Below are 15,673 nucleotides of genomic sequence, written 5' to 3' on the forward strand. Positions count from 1 at the left end.
GCAATGGCCTGCTGCCACCTTCGCGGCTACACACTAGCAGTTGAGAGTCATCAGTTTTCGCCCCAAGACCACGGACTGTCCGGCCGATATCTATCGGTGCTGACCGGAATCGTCTCGAAAAATGTCACAGATTCGTGTTTGGCCTCTTGACAGACTATCAGGCTGATATCGCCCGGCAAACTGGTAATCAGTGGGCCCCTTAAGTAAAATGTGTGTGTAAGTAAATTGTTCGATTAAGTATTCTTAGTGAGCGCATCCTTCGTATAGAAGAAGAGTCTCAGCGACAGGAAGTAGACGATCTCCATGAAGCTGAGCACGCTGCAGCCCAGGAACAGGCCCGCCATACTGCCCACAGCCACTGAACACAAAAGTTACGAATATTATCATATGATAGTATTTGATAAAAAGATAATTCGTTTAATTTTTCTTATTTTTCATGTAAAATTTATCTTATACTAAGTAATCATGGTCACCCTATGACTTTTGACATACGCTGTATGGAAAGCGACAAGACGTCACATTGAGTAGGGTGACCAAATTGTATGCAAAAATGTTTTTTTGTACTTGTCATCTGAAAAATTATCATCATTATTGGTGATACACAATAATTATTAACATCATCATTAGATTATACAACGGGACATAATCGCGTATCTAAGTTTTAAGATTTACCACCGACGTTTCGAGGACGGCGTTGTCCCCGTGGTCTCGGAGAAGACAGACGGACGGAGACGGAGTCTTCTCCGAGACCACGGGGACAACGCCGTCCTCGAAACGTCAGAGGTAAATCTTAAAACTTAGATACGCGATTAAGTCCCGTTGTATAATTTAATAATGTGTAAAACCCGTGAAAGTTTAAATCAGTTTCATCATTAGGGTCATCTTTGAATTCTGTATGATGTCTTAATTGTTCTCTTGCTACACGACCCCGAAATTTTCCTGTATATCAGATATACCGGAGCGGCCAAGGTGTTCACAAAATCTGAACACGCACTCTAACGCCTTGGCAATAGTGGCGTGTCCAGATATTTGGGAGCACCTTGGCCGCTCCGATATATCTGATGGCGACTGTACGTCTATACCAACCTAGCACGTCGGTGAAACCGAAAATAATGTCCCTCCTGTACCGCATTCGGGGATAGGTGACGATGCCCCACTGAAGGTTCGTACCGAGAAACCACTCTTGCAAAACCTGAAAAATTAAGGTGCATCATTTCCCATTCTGTGTCTGCAAACGACTGTCTTAAATGTCATATATGAAGAAAAAGTGACCAAGGCCTCAAGGGCTGGAAACGAACCAGGCCCCGTAGACATGCCAATCGCTAACGCTACGTAGCGAACGACACGAAACTGTCACTGTCACACTAATATGGAAGAGTGATGAAAATAAAATAAAAGGTGATACGCTGGAATTTGAAGATCGAACTGTTTTCCTGGGAGTCACTTTAGACTCAAAACTGCAATGGCATGCACATATAGCCACTCTAGCCGGCAAACTCAGTTCAGCAGCCTATGCAGTGAGGAGAATCAGACAGCTAACAAACGTAGAGACGGCCAGGCTGGTATACTTTAGTTATTTCCATAGTGTTATGTCGTATGGAATTCTGTTGTGGGGAAAAGCGGCAGACATTCAGACAATATTTGTGCTGCAAAAACGAGCTGTACGTTCCATCTATGGACTGGGCGCTCGAGTATCTCTGAGAGAGAAATTCAAAGAGGTTAACATTCTTACCATTGCATCTCAATACATACTTGAGAATATTATGTATGTTCGGAAAAACATCCACGAATTCAAGCTTAACAGTGACATCCATAACTATAACACTAGAAACAAACATAAACTTGCTGTGCCCGCCCACCGCCTCCGTAAGGTTAGTACGTCTTTCGTCGGGAACTGTACACGTTTTTATAACAAAGTCCCTACTGACATAGCGAATTTACCACTTACCAAATTTAAGTCACACATTAAGCGCTCCTTGTTAAGTAAGGCGTACTACACTGTAAATGATTTTATACACGATAGAGATGCCTTTAAGCCTGTAGCTTGATTTCGATAGTATGATAAGAGTTCAATAAATATTGTTTTTTCATTGTAAATTAAATATGCTAGTGTCCAGTAGAATTGACACATGAGACAATCATGTTCTCGCTTGATTATATTGTTTAATTTAATTTTAGTTTTGGACACTTGGAGACCATATACATCTCTAAGTAATTATTTATTTTATTTTTAATGATTCTGACACTTGGAGACCTTTACATCCCTAAGTATTTATTCATTTTATTATTTTTATTTTATTGTACATACTTATATTTTTAATGATTCGGACACTTAGAGACCTTTACATCTCTAAGTCAATTTAGGCTAGTAATTATGTGAAGCTATACCGTCTTTTATGTAACATACGAGCACAAAATGCTGTGTCTCACAGCTAAGTGTTATCACTATTTTAATATTAATATAGGCCGGTAGCTTGAACATGTCATGCTCGCTTAAAAGTCTTTGCTTACGGTGGCGTCGTTGATCGGGTCGCCACTTTCCCGAATGAAGGTTGAGGGAGGCGATGGCTGAGATACGCGTCGTACTCGTGAACGGGTGCTGTTTGTGGAGACGGGTCTGTTTAAGCTAACACGAATATATTTAGTAACTTTATTTTTTAATTTAATTGCAGTGAGACGCCTCATTCGGTTCTCGTATGTTTTTTTTTCTCGTAATGTGTTAATCATACAGGATTGTGACTCTTGGAGACCCTATACATCTCTAAGGATAATTTGATAAACTATGTTATTTTTTAGTTCTGACACTTAGAGACATTTACACCTCTAAATAAGTTTAGATTTTTTTTCCATGTATCTGTTTTGTTTTTATTTTAATATTATTATTATAGTTTTTTTATGTAATTCGACATTAAGAGACCTTATACATCTCTAAGTAATTGTATTACGTTAGTTTGATTTGGTAGTTGTAGTTGTATTTAATAATTGTTGATGTATAATTATTATTATTTTGCTTTTATGTAAATTCAATGTTGACGTGTAAAAGTGCCCTTGTGGCCTATTTGCTGAATAAATGTTGAAGTTGAAGTTGAAGTTGAAGTTGATAGATATACACAAAGCGATTCGATAGCGAAGCGGAGGCGATTGGCACCTTGGCTAGGCCACCAGCGTCCTCTGCTATTGCGGCAGGTGCCTAAGCCCCTCGTCCTCCAGGGCCACGGCAGCATAGGTCGATTTTTTCCAAGTACTTTTTTTTTTATGTTTAGGTATGCAATTTCCTGAGGGCTTATGGTGTCAAAAATTGAGCTGAATACAATAATTATAATGATGACGTGAAGTATGATAAAAAAAGATACGAACATAGGATTGTATAACATAGTTGACATCGTCGCAGATTGGAAAACAGCCACAGTTAATTTTCTTCTTGTCCTTGTCCACTTCGAGCTCGTACAGCTCATCTGTAATTAAATACAATTAGGTACATATTTATTTTCACATATACATATTTACTCTAACTCTTTTTCAGCCCACTGTCACTACACGTAGCTATAACAGTTATAACAAAACATTCAAAATCGAGATTGACCGGTGATCGTAGAGCTGGCAGCGTCCTCGCACAAATAATAAGTAAGTACCTATTGCGATACAGCGAGGACGCGCTGCCAGAATCTACGATACCATGCCGCAGGGGCACAGTTTTTAGTTGGTGTTTAAATTTATAGGTTAGTTATTTATTTCTGTTAAGTTTTTGTTACCTATTTCAATAAATAAAGTTGTAACATACATTGAAAAATCTGTTGAAATTTTTAATTTAGTAAAATGAACAATTGAATGAGTATACAAATTGGTGATTCGGCTGTTACCCTTTGAGAGGCAGTCCTTACCTTGGTATCTAGAGAGACAGCGCATTCCAGCCACATCGCAAATCTTTTCATCGCCTGCAAGAAATTATTAGCAATACTAAGTCAATAACAGTTTAGTGATCATTAGGCGTTATTGAAAATTGAGAGGGATTGAATAGGGAGTATTACTGCAATGTTTTGCCGCCAGAGTGCAGCACTAGCGACTTAAGTATACGATACCTTACCTGTACCTTAAACTGTTTTTTGACAAGTTTGCACAGACAATCAAATATGTCATTGATATATCAAGGCGGTTTGTTTACAAAGGGCCTACCAGGAAACGCGAAATTATCGCTTGAATATGCAAGAGTGATAGAGAGGTTAGATAACAAAATTTCGACTCTTTCGTTTGCGGTACACCCTTAGATTGTGACTGATTGTGGGAGTGGCGCCCCCTACGCAGAGTTTCGGGTAATATTCCCTATTAATCAACAAATGTTTCTCTCACCAATTCTCCTGTAGAAGTAAGGTATACAGCCACAGTACTTCATACACAGGTGGATCCGACACTCCATACGGCACATAGTATAAGTGTAGACAGAGTTATGCTTTAGCGGGTTTTCGTTGAGGAAGCGGCAGCGACGCTGGGCTACACTTAGCCTGAAAAAAGTGGTTAAATCAGGAAGATTACATACATACATATAATCACGCCTAATTCCCGGAGGGGTAGGCAGAGACCACGGATTTCCATTTGCTACGATCCTGACATACCTCTTTCGCTTCCGTTACTTTCATTACAAGAAGAAAAGATTATAGAGGAAATAGTTATAGAATGTATTAGTTCCCTCACATTCCACGACTTTTCTCATTCCGCACAGACTTAGCATACGGCCTGCAGGTAAGCAGTCTCCGTAGCCTGCAACTCCAAACTCTGCCTGAAATGTCTTTGTGGTTATCATTAACTTTTTTCCACCACCGAGATCACTACCACCGCCTACCAAATTACCGATAGCAAATTTTGGGATTTTTAGCAACCTCCCATTTTTTAATTTGTGATCTGCGATAAAAAACATCGCATCTTTTTGTGGAATCAATGTTTTACTCTCAGCCGAGATAGATGTATGTATAGGAATTCCTATGGACTTGGAATTGGAGTATGGAAGCATAAACGTACAGTATTTTGTTAGCTTGGACTGACTTTGGATAAATAATAGTTATAATTTCCTTTGACATACTTAGCAGCTTCAGGCGAAGTGTAGACGGTAAGAGCGGTCACATACATCTTCATGTAGAAGTCCTGTGCCGAATGCTGGAACTTCGTTGATATGTCTGGCACTTCCAGGGGACCGTGGATATACACCTACACAATTTAGATTTCGTTTTATGAAAAATTCAAACTCTGGTCGAAATTATTTAAGTTAGTTAACTTCTCCGTCATGGTAATTAGTAATTTGTTTAGTAATTAGTAGGTAGATAACTATTGGGGCTAAGGACAGATTGAATCTTGGAAATTTCTTTAACCAGGATTTGATTTCTACCAGATAATTCCTTGAAAAATATGCAGGCCTGATAATAAATAATTTTGTTTTTGTATGTTTGTGTTTTTAGGGTTCCGTAGCCAAATGGCAAAAAACGGAACCCTTATAGATTCGTCATGTCTGTCTGTCTGTCCGTCTGTCCGTCTGTCCGTCTGTCTGTCCGTCCGTATGTCACAGCCACTTTTCTCCGAAACTATAAGAACTATACTGTTGAAACTTGGTAAGTAGATGTATTCTGTGAACCGCATTAAGATTTTCACACAAAAATAGAAAAAAAACAATAAATTTTTGGGGTTCCCCATACTTCGAACTGAAACTCAAAAAATTTTTTTTCATCAAACCCATACGTGTGGGGTATCTATGGATAGGTCTTCAAAAATGATATTGAGGTTTCTAATATCATTTTTTTCTAAACTGAATAGTTTGCGCGAGAGACACTTCCAAAGTGGTAAAATGTGTGTCCCCCCCCCTGTAACTTCTAAAATAAGAGAATGATAAAACTAACAAAAATATATGATGTACATTACCATGTAAACTTCCACCGAAAATTGGTTTGAACGAGATCTAGTAAGTCGTTTTTTTTTTATACGTCATAAATCGCCTAAATACGGAACCCTTCATGGGCGAGTCCGACTCGCACTTGGCCGCTTTTTTTTTATTATTATAATTATAGTTTTTTTTTTGTAATTCGACATTTAGAGACTTTATAAATCTCTATGTAAGTAGTTCTAATACTAAAGTATAACTAAAGTTAGAATTCATATAAATTTGCGGTTTGGATATATTTTATAATTGTTGATGTGTTTTTTTTTGCTTGCATGTAAATTCCATACATACATTAGTATTCTGTAGGACATCCGTTAATATAATTATACTCATTTTGGTAATTAGCAATTTATAAATATTAACATTGTTATTAAGTAATAATTAATCCGTGAAATGTAAATATAGAGTAAATGCATGTTAGTATTAAGTATGTATAGTAAATTTGCACGCCGTAAGTCAGCAGAATTGAGCTGTACTTATATCTCTATGTAACATCTGTGTGATTCTAGCAAATAAATAAATTACATTACATTACATTCCATGTTGACGTGTAAAAGTGCCCTTGTGGTCTATTTGCTGAATAAATATTGATGTTTTATGTAAGATGAATAGTTCGACAAAATATAATTCAGTCGTAACTTACATCATAAGCAGTCGATAAATTAATCACTTGGGCAAAAACTTCACCATCCAAAGGATGAACGAAAAACGTATCATTTTGATGTTTTATCAAGTCCCATCTATTTGCTTCTCTATACCTGTAAACGAATTAATTAATATATAACACAGCATTTGAATATGAGATTGAAGCGTAGGTATAATAATATTTGAGAGCCGTGTCCAAAAACTCACTTGAACATAAAATAAAAGTAACTTCTTATTTAGATTTATAGTGCCAGATTTCGGTACTTACGCAGGCGAATTATACTCAGCAACTTTCGAATTGATGGCATAACACAGACCCATCTCTGTTATAGTGGGTTGCACTTTCAGAAGAATTCCCGAAGCACCTGGGCCATAAAAAATTAAAGAAGTACGTATTTTTTTAAATGTTTGTACCTACTATTCTCTACTCAGAAGGGTGTCTGCAAGCTGGCGCGGGTAAACGGAGCGGGCGGGCGGACGGTAAAATCCATCGCACGTCCGCACCATCAACTTTGCCAGGCGTGGCTCACTCCGCGATTTCGTCGCTTTGCTACAGGTAGCTAAAAGTACATCCGTTCCACACCAATTTTGGTGGCTAGCCATAAGCCGCGCGTGGCGCTGTCGCCACCTAGCGGCCATATCTGTCCTGATCGTAACAGACTCGTTTTGTTAGAGAGTGAGTCCTAGTAGGCACTATTATTTATTCTGTGACTTTGCTCTTACTATTTTTCGTTAACCCGCTCACCCGCTACGTGCAACCACGCCAGCTAGCGGACGCCCAAAGTTTTTCGTAGTAGAAATTATAAAGTATCTCAAGATTTCTTTTTCCGTTCCGTTACCATTTTTTTCATAGACTTTGTATGACGGTAACAGAATGAAAAAAACGAATGGATGGAAATTGTAATTTTTTTTTCTCGTATTGGGATCGCAAGAGGACTTGATTGTGAATAGAAATGGCATTTTATAAACTTTAAATAAAATTACGCACCTATGGTCAATGTGGGTCCAAAATAAGCAGTCAAGTTGAGAAGGGTAGGTAGGTACTCGGTGGTAGGTATTGGGTCGTACTCGGGTAGATCCTCAAAATTTTTGTAGGTTGAGTTGGATAGTTGCATTATGAATTTTTTGAGGGCTGTCTTGTCTGGGACAGGAGAGTTTCTGCAAAAAAATTGATGCTTGATGAGACAAATATGTGAATTTAGTCCAATAACAAAGTGAACGAATAAAAACCGGCCAAGTGCGAGTCAGACTCGCGTTCCAAGGGTTCCGTACATTAAGTCCGACTCACGCTTGACTGCACATTTCTAATAGGTTTTCCTGTCATCTATATATTATGTAAAAAACTAATTTGTGTATTTTTTTCCAAGACCCAGTAGTTTCGGAGAAAAAAAGGGGGGCGGGGGGGATGCTCGGACAGACAGACAGACGCACGAGTGATCCTATAAGGGTTCCGTTTTTTCCTTTTGTGGTACGGAACCCTATAAAAACGTGGAAAAGAAGCTGTAGACAAAATTGGCAAAAACGATCAAGAAAACCGGATATTTTTTCACATTTTGCTGTTACCTTTCATCAATTATTTAGTAGGATCACGTATGCCATAAACTTTAACTACTATGTAGATTATGATGGAACATGACTGTAACAAAAACCTGGTTTGTATTCTAATTTAAACAGTTGTTTCGTTTATTATTTACTAAAATGCGCTTTATTACAAAATGAGGAGAAGAAGAAGAAGAAGAAGAAATAATTTATTAGCACAATAACCTAACCTTAAAACCAACTGAGATTACACAAAATGAAAATTTGCGCTAAATGGTACTCACTCAGCTAAGTATTATAAATTTACAAAACTTAGGTAAGTACCTCACATAGAGCTCCAGTTTCTTCTGGTCAATCCTTTTATGCGGGCAAATGGTGACGCAAGGGAACGTGGTGTTCCACGCGAACATGTCCCGGTCCATGGACACCACGGTGGGCGAGGACTGGTAGCGCTCCCACGTAGTGCTGGAGAGGTACACGGAGCCGAAAACGGAGAAGATCACCAGAGCTAGCCAGAGCAAGCTGGGAAATAAGTAAATGATTTGTTAGGACACAGGGCACTTGAACAAGAAGGAAGAAAAGCCCGAAAAGGTGGATGGATTTAGTTTTATGAAAGACGGTGATATAGCGTTTTGGACAAGGCAAAATGGATCGATAAAACGAGGAAGACAGACTACAGCATCAGATGGGAATATATTGCCAAGAAAAGCGAGGGAGAACTATAGGGAGACAATGGGCCATTATTTTTTGGGTCTATAAACAAAATATGACTAATTTCCTTCTCTGATAAGTTGGACTCATGAAAATGCCTATTTAGTCAGTGGTTGATATACACTTCACACAAGTGCCACAAGAGGGTTCAGCCCATGAACAGATGACTTACCCAAAAAGATCACCCGAAGATTTTTTTAAGTTTTCTAAAAGATCAGGAGGAGTCTTATATTATAACTTAATTTCTTACACTTCCAAAGGATGTCTCCCAGGCGCAACAAGATGGTTCAGTCCATGTATAGAAGACGTATCCAGAAAGATCACCAAGTACGACGCTGCTTTCTTCTTCACAGCTTGGAAGAGCAACTTCACTTTGTTAGGTTCCTCAGGTACGTATTTTGAGGTTGCTGCTGAGCGATAGTCCTCTTGAATTATGCGAGCTTGGTATGTGCGTTCAGAGAACATGGTTATGGATTGATGTAACCCTCAGTAAGTGATGATTTCTGCTTAGAAAGGCCTGACTAAGAACCTTGATTTATATACACGAAGAAAGAGAAAATTTAATTAAATGGCAAAAAGACAGAGAGACTTGTAAAACAGTCACGTGCCAGAAAAAATCGTAAACTCTAGTGAACCAGCTTTAGGTAAATACTTTCATGAATATTATTCGAAAAAGACCAAGCATAATATAATTAAAACAGAAAAGACCAGTAAACGAAAACAAGAGAGCCAGTAAATTGAAACGTGATAGAAACATAACTCTCCATACGTCATGCGAAAAAAATTATAATTTCGATAATATATTAAAAAAAAATGCAGTTATTAATTTTTATGAAGACCGGTAGGGGAAAAGATAATTAACACTTTAAAAATCATGTAACGAAATGATTTTCACTGCCCAAAGCTCTTTCAGCTACTAATGAACAAAATAATAACAATGCTAATAAAACTGTTACAAATCGTGACAAACTTTCATTAACCAATCGTTCAATGATATAATAACCCAATGATTCCATCGCAATTATGTGTCATTTTAATGAGTTTCCACTCGAAAGGTGATGTTATCCATTTTGTCATGATTGCGGCTGTCACGGTAGCTATTATAATGTTATGTGGTCTAATTATGAATTATTGAACCCACAGGTTGAAATATTGTTTGTTTATTAACCGAGATATAAAATAAATTAATAACGTCCATGCTGAGCGCCTGACAAAATGGTACGAGCAATGGTCGAAGTAATGAAAATTCTTTTTTTTGTTTAATTAATATATCCCTTAATAGCAGCCCACTTAGTTAGCATACATAATATAATTATGCTTAGCGTACCTACTTAGCATACAAATCATGTTGGGCATATAGGATATCTGGAAATTTAAAAAAATCTTAATTTCAACACAGATAAAAGGAGGGATTTGAGTTTTCTAACGATGTTTTCCTTCGCCTAAAAGATGGAACAGATAAATATAGTATTGTTTGAAATTATTTTATACAGGTAAAATGTTATTTAATTCACAATTCAAAACAAAAAAAAACACTTCACAGATAATTTGACATTGGCACCGTGCACTTAGCACTTCCATCCAATCCAAACATTCATAAATATCCATTAAAAACAAAGAATTTAAAAAAATTGAATAATTATGCGCGTACAGGAGCGTTTTTCATGAAAGATGTTCTACAAACAAAATTAATGGCCATTATGACAGAAGCCATCAAAATCACTTTCGTTTAAAAAAGAAAAAAAAACGGCCAATTTATCTCCTACCGTTCGCGCAGACAATTTTCAACCTTGTAGGTTAAAACATAAGGGGTGAATAATGTGTATTGTTTTTTTTGGTAAATGGGGTTTAGAAAAATGTTTCCACGTCATCGCTTTGACGGTGAAGCAACAAACTGGTGGTTTAATAAATTCGTAGTTCGGACACGTTTAACGCCAGTTAGCTGATGATGGATGATGGTGATGGCTTTAGGTCTTGGAAGGAAATAGATGGGAAAGAGTTATTGCGATTATTTTTGGTTAGTTATTTGCAGCGACGAAATATATACAGGGTAGAATTTTCTAATACCTGGCGGCCTTAGCCAAGGTGACAATCGCTATCGCTTCGCCATCGAATCGCTTTCGCTTTCGGAGCGTTAGCGATTGGCATGTTGTCTACTGTCTAATAATGGAGATAGCAAATTTCACTTAAAAGAAACATTCCTTTATTTTCGAAAATAAACAAAACTTCATTCACAGATTTAAAATACGCTTCCCTCACCCAGAAATCAAACCGGCTAAAATAAAAATAAAAGATATCCTGTAGTTTTATAACACGAATGAATAAGGACAATCATAAGGATCGAATCACTCTAACAAACATGGTTAAATGAACTGTGCACTACTAAAGAGATTGGGGTTCAGAAGAGGTGTTCTTAAATAAATTATAAAAGGTACTAAAACAATCCTAAACTAACTACAACTATATTTTAGACCCAATGGTTGACTGGTAAAGAATACCTTAAAGCAGGGGTCACCAAATGGTCCGTATTCGGACCGCCGACCTAGATATTTTTTTACTTATTTAATAAACTCAAGTATAAACAGACCGCGATGGTCATCTTATGTTAAAAACCGGACCCCTGAAGAAATTAATTGGTGACTCATGCCTGAAACCATTAAATCCGCCATTTGTAAAATTTAATATCGTGAAATAAGGTTTAAATAAATATGTTAAATAAAAAGGCAACACGTTTCAAAAGTAACATAATGAAAAAGGGGAAGTAAGGTGAACACGGCACACCGGCGTCATGTCCGGTATCAGGGCGCCAACAAATGAAGTGGACGGAATAGATTCCATTAAAGTGCGCACTTTTTAATTTGAGAGGCAGGCTCCGTAAGGGTCTCTTAAAAAAGGAACCTTATTAAATACTTATTCGATTTTTTCCACGTCCTGATCGCCGTAGAAGTCGTTAAACTGTTAGGTATTAAATGAATGCGTAAAATTTCCAAAAAAAATCTCGGAAATTTTAGGAAAATTTCGCAGGAATAAAAAAAAACCTCCAATTTGTATATGAATTTTAATACTTACACAAAAAAAAATACAAGTGATGTTGCAGGTATCCATGGGCGATGGTAATTGCTTCCCATCTGACGATTCGTCTGCTTATTTGCCTTCTAATAGCATAAAAAAGCTAATTTTCAGCCGCACATCTTAACCGTTGGGCTAATAGGCAAACTTACTTCAAGTCGATATTGCTTGTGTTTGACCTAAAATAAATATGTACAATATAATACCCCTTACATCAAAAATCCCAAACATTAAAACCCCCACGGACCCCTAAAAATCACAACGTTCCATTATTCCCGTGGCTCCCTAATTAATTTCACGTCACAGCACCACGCCGTTGACAGTCGCGATGAAAAAGACGCAGATAGAACATCGCTGCGGGAGGGAGAGAGATGCCTGCAGTTCATTATCTTCAAGGAATTGGATGGGTTTATGCAACGGGTTCAAGTAAAAGTTTTCAAAGTTTTGTGATTGCAGCACCATCTGCAATAAAGAAGTGTAAACAGCACATTACTTACGGGGGTTTTAAATAAGCAAAAGGTTTATGTGCTTGCGAGTAATTTGTTGCACTTATTCACACATTCAATAAGTATTATGGGAGATCTTATACAAATCGATCTAGTCTCGCAGTAAGCCCAATAAGGCTTATGTTGGGGGTACTATATATTTTAATAGATTTTATTTAGATTCAAAAAAGGAGTGTACAGGTTTTTAAAAAAAGGTCGGCAACGCGCATGTAACACCTCTGGAGTTGCAGGTGTCCATAGGCTACGGTGACTGCTTACCATCAGGCGGCCCGTATGCTTGTTTGCCACCTATGTGGTATTAAAAAAAAATAGATAAAGAGAAATACTGAAGTATATAGAAAATATCCATAACTCAGGAACACATACATACAACACACACATAAATGCCCTTACGAGGTTCGGATTCGAACCCTGCTTCGTAGGCAGGGTCACTACACTCACTACCAACATAACGATTTTTTTTATTATACCTACGTTACAGATATAAACGTCTTTTAAGTAAACTTCGGTACCTATCAACCTAAAAATAATAATAAATTTACCTATTTAAATTGATGTGGAATAACATGAACAACATTTAAATAATAATGAAATAAAACATCGACCACCGGCATCGAACACAGACGACCGGTCTGGCCTAGTGGGTAGTGACCCTGCCTGTGAAGCCGCGGTCCTGGGTTCGAATCCCAGTAAGGGCATTTATTTGTGCGATGACCACAGATATTTGTTCCTGAGTCATGGTTGTTTTCTATGTATTTAAGTATTTGTATATAATATATATCGCTGTCTGAGTACCCACAACACAAACTTTCTTGAGCTTACCGTGGGGCTTAGTCAATTTGTGTAATAATGTCCTATAATATTTACTTATTTATTTAAAACATTAAAACTTAGCTTAGTTACAAAACCGAAATACCTATACAAAAAAATACTCGTCCAAACACCCAGTAACATTTGATTAAAGATGATTTTGATACAACCAAGAAACAAATGTTACCTTTATTGTTTCAACCCCCCTGACATACATCCAAAATTATTAACCCTTCCACGTTAAAAATAAACATAATCATCACAATGAATTCAGCACACGTTGCTACTTTAATTAACTACATATAAAACCTAAAAAACCAACTTTAAATACATATGAATCAAGCAAATTTGAACCCTATTACTGATAGGTATAAGGGTGATGAGGAGTGCTTGAAGTATAAAGGAAGAAATACACGAAACAAGTATAATTCCAAGACGCTTGAAAGTACCGTGTAAATATCGCGAGCAAGAGGTGGATCGGGATGCTTGGTAAATGTGGAGATGGACTTTTATTATGATTTTTCGTAGAAACTTCCCATTTCCTTATGCATTTTGTGTCACCGAGCTACGAACACATACCATTTTCTACACATTTTAGATTTCAGTTTTTATTTTTTTATTTGTACTTTTAAGAGTCCCTGGCAAACTCGGCCGAATTTCACCTTCCCATACAAACGGAGTTTCGATTTCAAAACCTGTTGGATTCTAATGAAATTTAAATTCGCTGTACCTATTGAGCTGTATCTAAATCTACATAAACTATTTACGGACATAGATATTTATACCTTATCCTATTGTAAGTACAAAGTTTCAGAGCAAACTAGGGTCGTTTTAAAATGAGATCGTAACTACGTTTGTATGGAGAACAGAGCTTGCCGGGGACGCTTAACAATAATTATCTCTTTGCGATATTAGCATGACTACATACAAGTGTAAGCAAAAAAACCCGAGTTCTAAACATAAAATCAATTAAAAACACACCCCTCCACACAACCCTACCCATCGCCACTTAATTTGAACATCCGAATGTTTAATAAAACATCCACTTTGATTTACATCCTACAAATCCGTACCTTTTCGCTTGTTTAGTGTAAACACGCCCTTACGGCCTTCGCTCAGCAATTCGAAATTTGAATTCAGAATTTTCCGTTAACGGTGTTTGTTGAGGTTGTTTAAGAATATTTGGTTTTGTTTTAATGATGTCGGATAATTAATTAGGTTTATTTAATGTTACTGATGTATTTGGTAATTAGTATCTACCTTTAAATTGTGAATTAGGTAACTAAAATTACCTAAAACGGCACTAAAAGTCACTCTACGTGTAGAAACACATAGGGTGAAGCATCTAAGCCAATCATAAGTTTTATTGACCAATCGCAACTTTTTTTTAAATATTGTTTTGCAATGCTGCGGGGTATATGTATGGAGAAAGTATAAATTTAAGTGATATGTGCCACATTAGTGTCAGTCGTACCTAACTGTTTCAGTTGTACAAATGTCTTCTACTACACTTTTTTAATTGGGGAATTTTCTTGTTATTCGTTATTCCTAATTAGAAATGCTTTCTGCTCAGAAGCTCTTTCGATCTTAACAGGAAATAAAACTATTCCACAATTTCCAGCCATTTTTCATTTCTGCCATGTCATTACTGTCATACAAAGTCTATAAAATAGCAATGGCAAGAAATAAAAGTCTTAGGATTTTTTTCCTCCTAATAGGATGAAAAAAGCTCATGATTCTGAGTTGAAACAATGTAAATTTTAAAAAAGTGTAGGTTAGGTTAGGATAGGTACACACACAATCTACAACTTTAAATAAAATAACCAATAGAAATACCCAGTAAGCATTTAACAAAACCCAATCAATCCGCAAACTAAAACAATCACAAACCTAATTCAAACATAAATCGTCCGGACAAATTAAACATTATTCTTTTCGTCCAAATTCCTCACCCTCGCTCTTATTGGAATTTTTCCGCCGTACGTGCCAATAAATACTCTAAGTGTTCAAACGGAGGCATTTAGCGTCAATCGCACCCACACAGCCGCATGCAAATTGCAAGGATACGGGCACCGTGTCCTCTGTCCCTGTAGTTGTGAGGTGTCTTGATACTTTACTGTTTCTGGTCTAGAACTTTTGTCAAAACGTGTTTGTTTAACTTGTTTCCGTTTGCTCTTACGTTGGTATGACCTTGAAGATCGCTCATATTGATTGGTGCATATATACGAAATGAAGAGTTGTGCGTTAGATACGCGTCAATTACCAACACGATAGAAAGTTCGTATCAAAAACATAACAAATTGTTTAATTTGAAGCGATCTCCTGTTCTATCAGGCTTCCACAGTTTCCGTTTTTGGTCTGCAGTTCCGGTGTGACAAAATGATTTTATTCATTTGATGGTCTGAAATGTGGATAGTAGGTACCTATTCTAACTCCATGAAAGTAAAAAAAAACACGTCAATCACAAATC

At 37.1% G+C, this 15,673-nt stretch overlaps 1 protein-coding gene across 1 annotated transcript; it reads right to left on the bottom strand.

The window, feature by feature from the left end:
* Positions 1 to 219: 219 nt before the first annotated feature.
* LOC134649337 (sodium channel protein Nach-like) lies at positions 220 to 9,328 on the bottom strand. The gene is made up of 11 exons (XM_063504048.1): positions 9,069 to 9,328; positions 8,432 to 8,629; positions 7,557 to 7,726; positions 6,837 to 6,933; positions 6,567 to 6,681; positions 5,075 to 5,199; positions 4,348 to 4,499; positions 3,882 to 3,935; positions 3,358 to 3,455; positions 1,087 to 1,192; positions 220 to 358 (listed from the first exon to the last, which is right to left on the bottom strand). The coding sequence occupies exons 1-11, from the start codon at positions 9,281 to 9,283 to the stop codon at positions 234 to 236; spliced, it is 1,455 nt and encodes a 484-aa protein (XP_063360118.1). The 5' UTR covers positions 9,284 to 9,328; the 3' UTR covers positions 220 to 233.
* Positions 9,329 to 15,673: the final 6,345 nt, after the last annotated feature.

The sequence above is a fragment of the Cydia amplana genome, chromosome 7 (assembly GCF_948474715.1).
Source record: "Cydia amplana chromosome 7, ilCydAmpl1.1, whole genome shotgun sequence".
Taxonomy (NCBI): Eukaryota; Metazoa; Arthropoda; class Insecta; order Lepidoptera; family Tortricidae; genus Cydia; species Cydia amplana.

What these genes read in the sequence shown, in the direction of transcription:
- LOC134649337 (XM_063504048.1), bottom strand. Translation starts at nt 9,283, where the DNA reads ATGTTCTCTGAACGCACATACCAAGCTCGCATAATTCAAGAGGACTAT. An exon ending in GGGAGACATCCTTTGGAAGT is followed by an intron (nt 8,630 to 9,068) that starts GTAAGAAATTAA and finishes CTTATTTCCCAG; the next exon opens with CTTGCTCTGGCTAGCTCTGG. An exon ending in CTGTCTCTCTAGATACCAAG is followed by an intron (nt 3,456 to 3,881) that starts GTAAGGACTGCC and finishes ATTTAATTACAG; the next exon opens with ATGAGCTGTACGAGCTCGAA.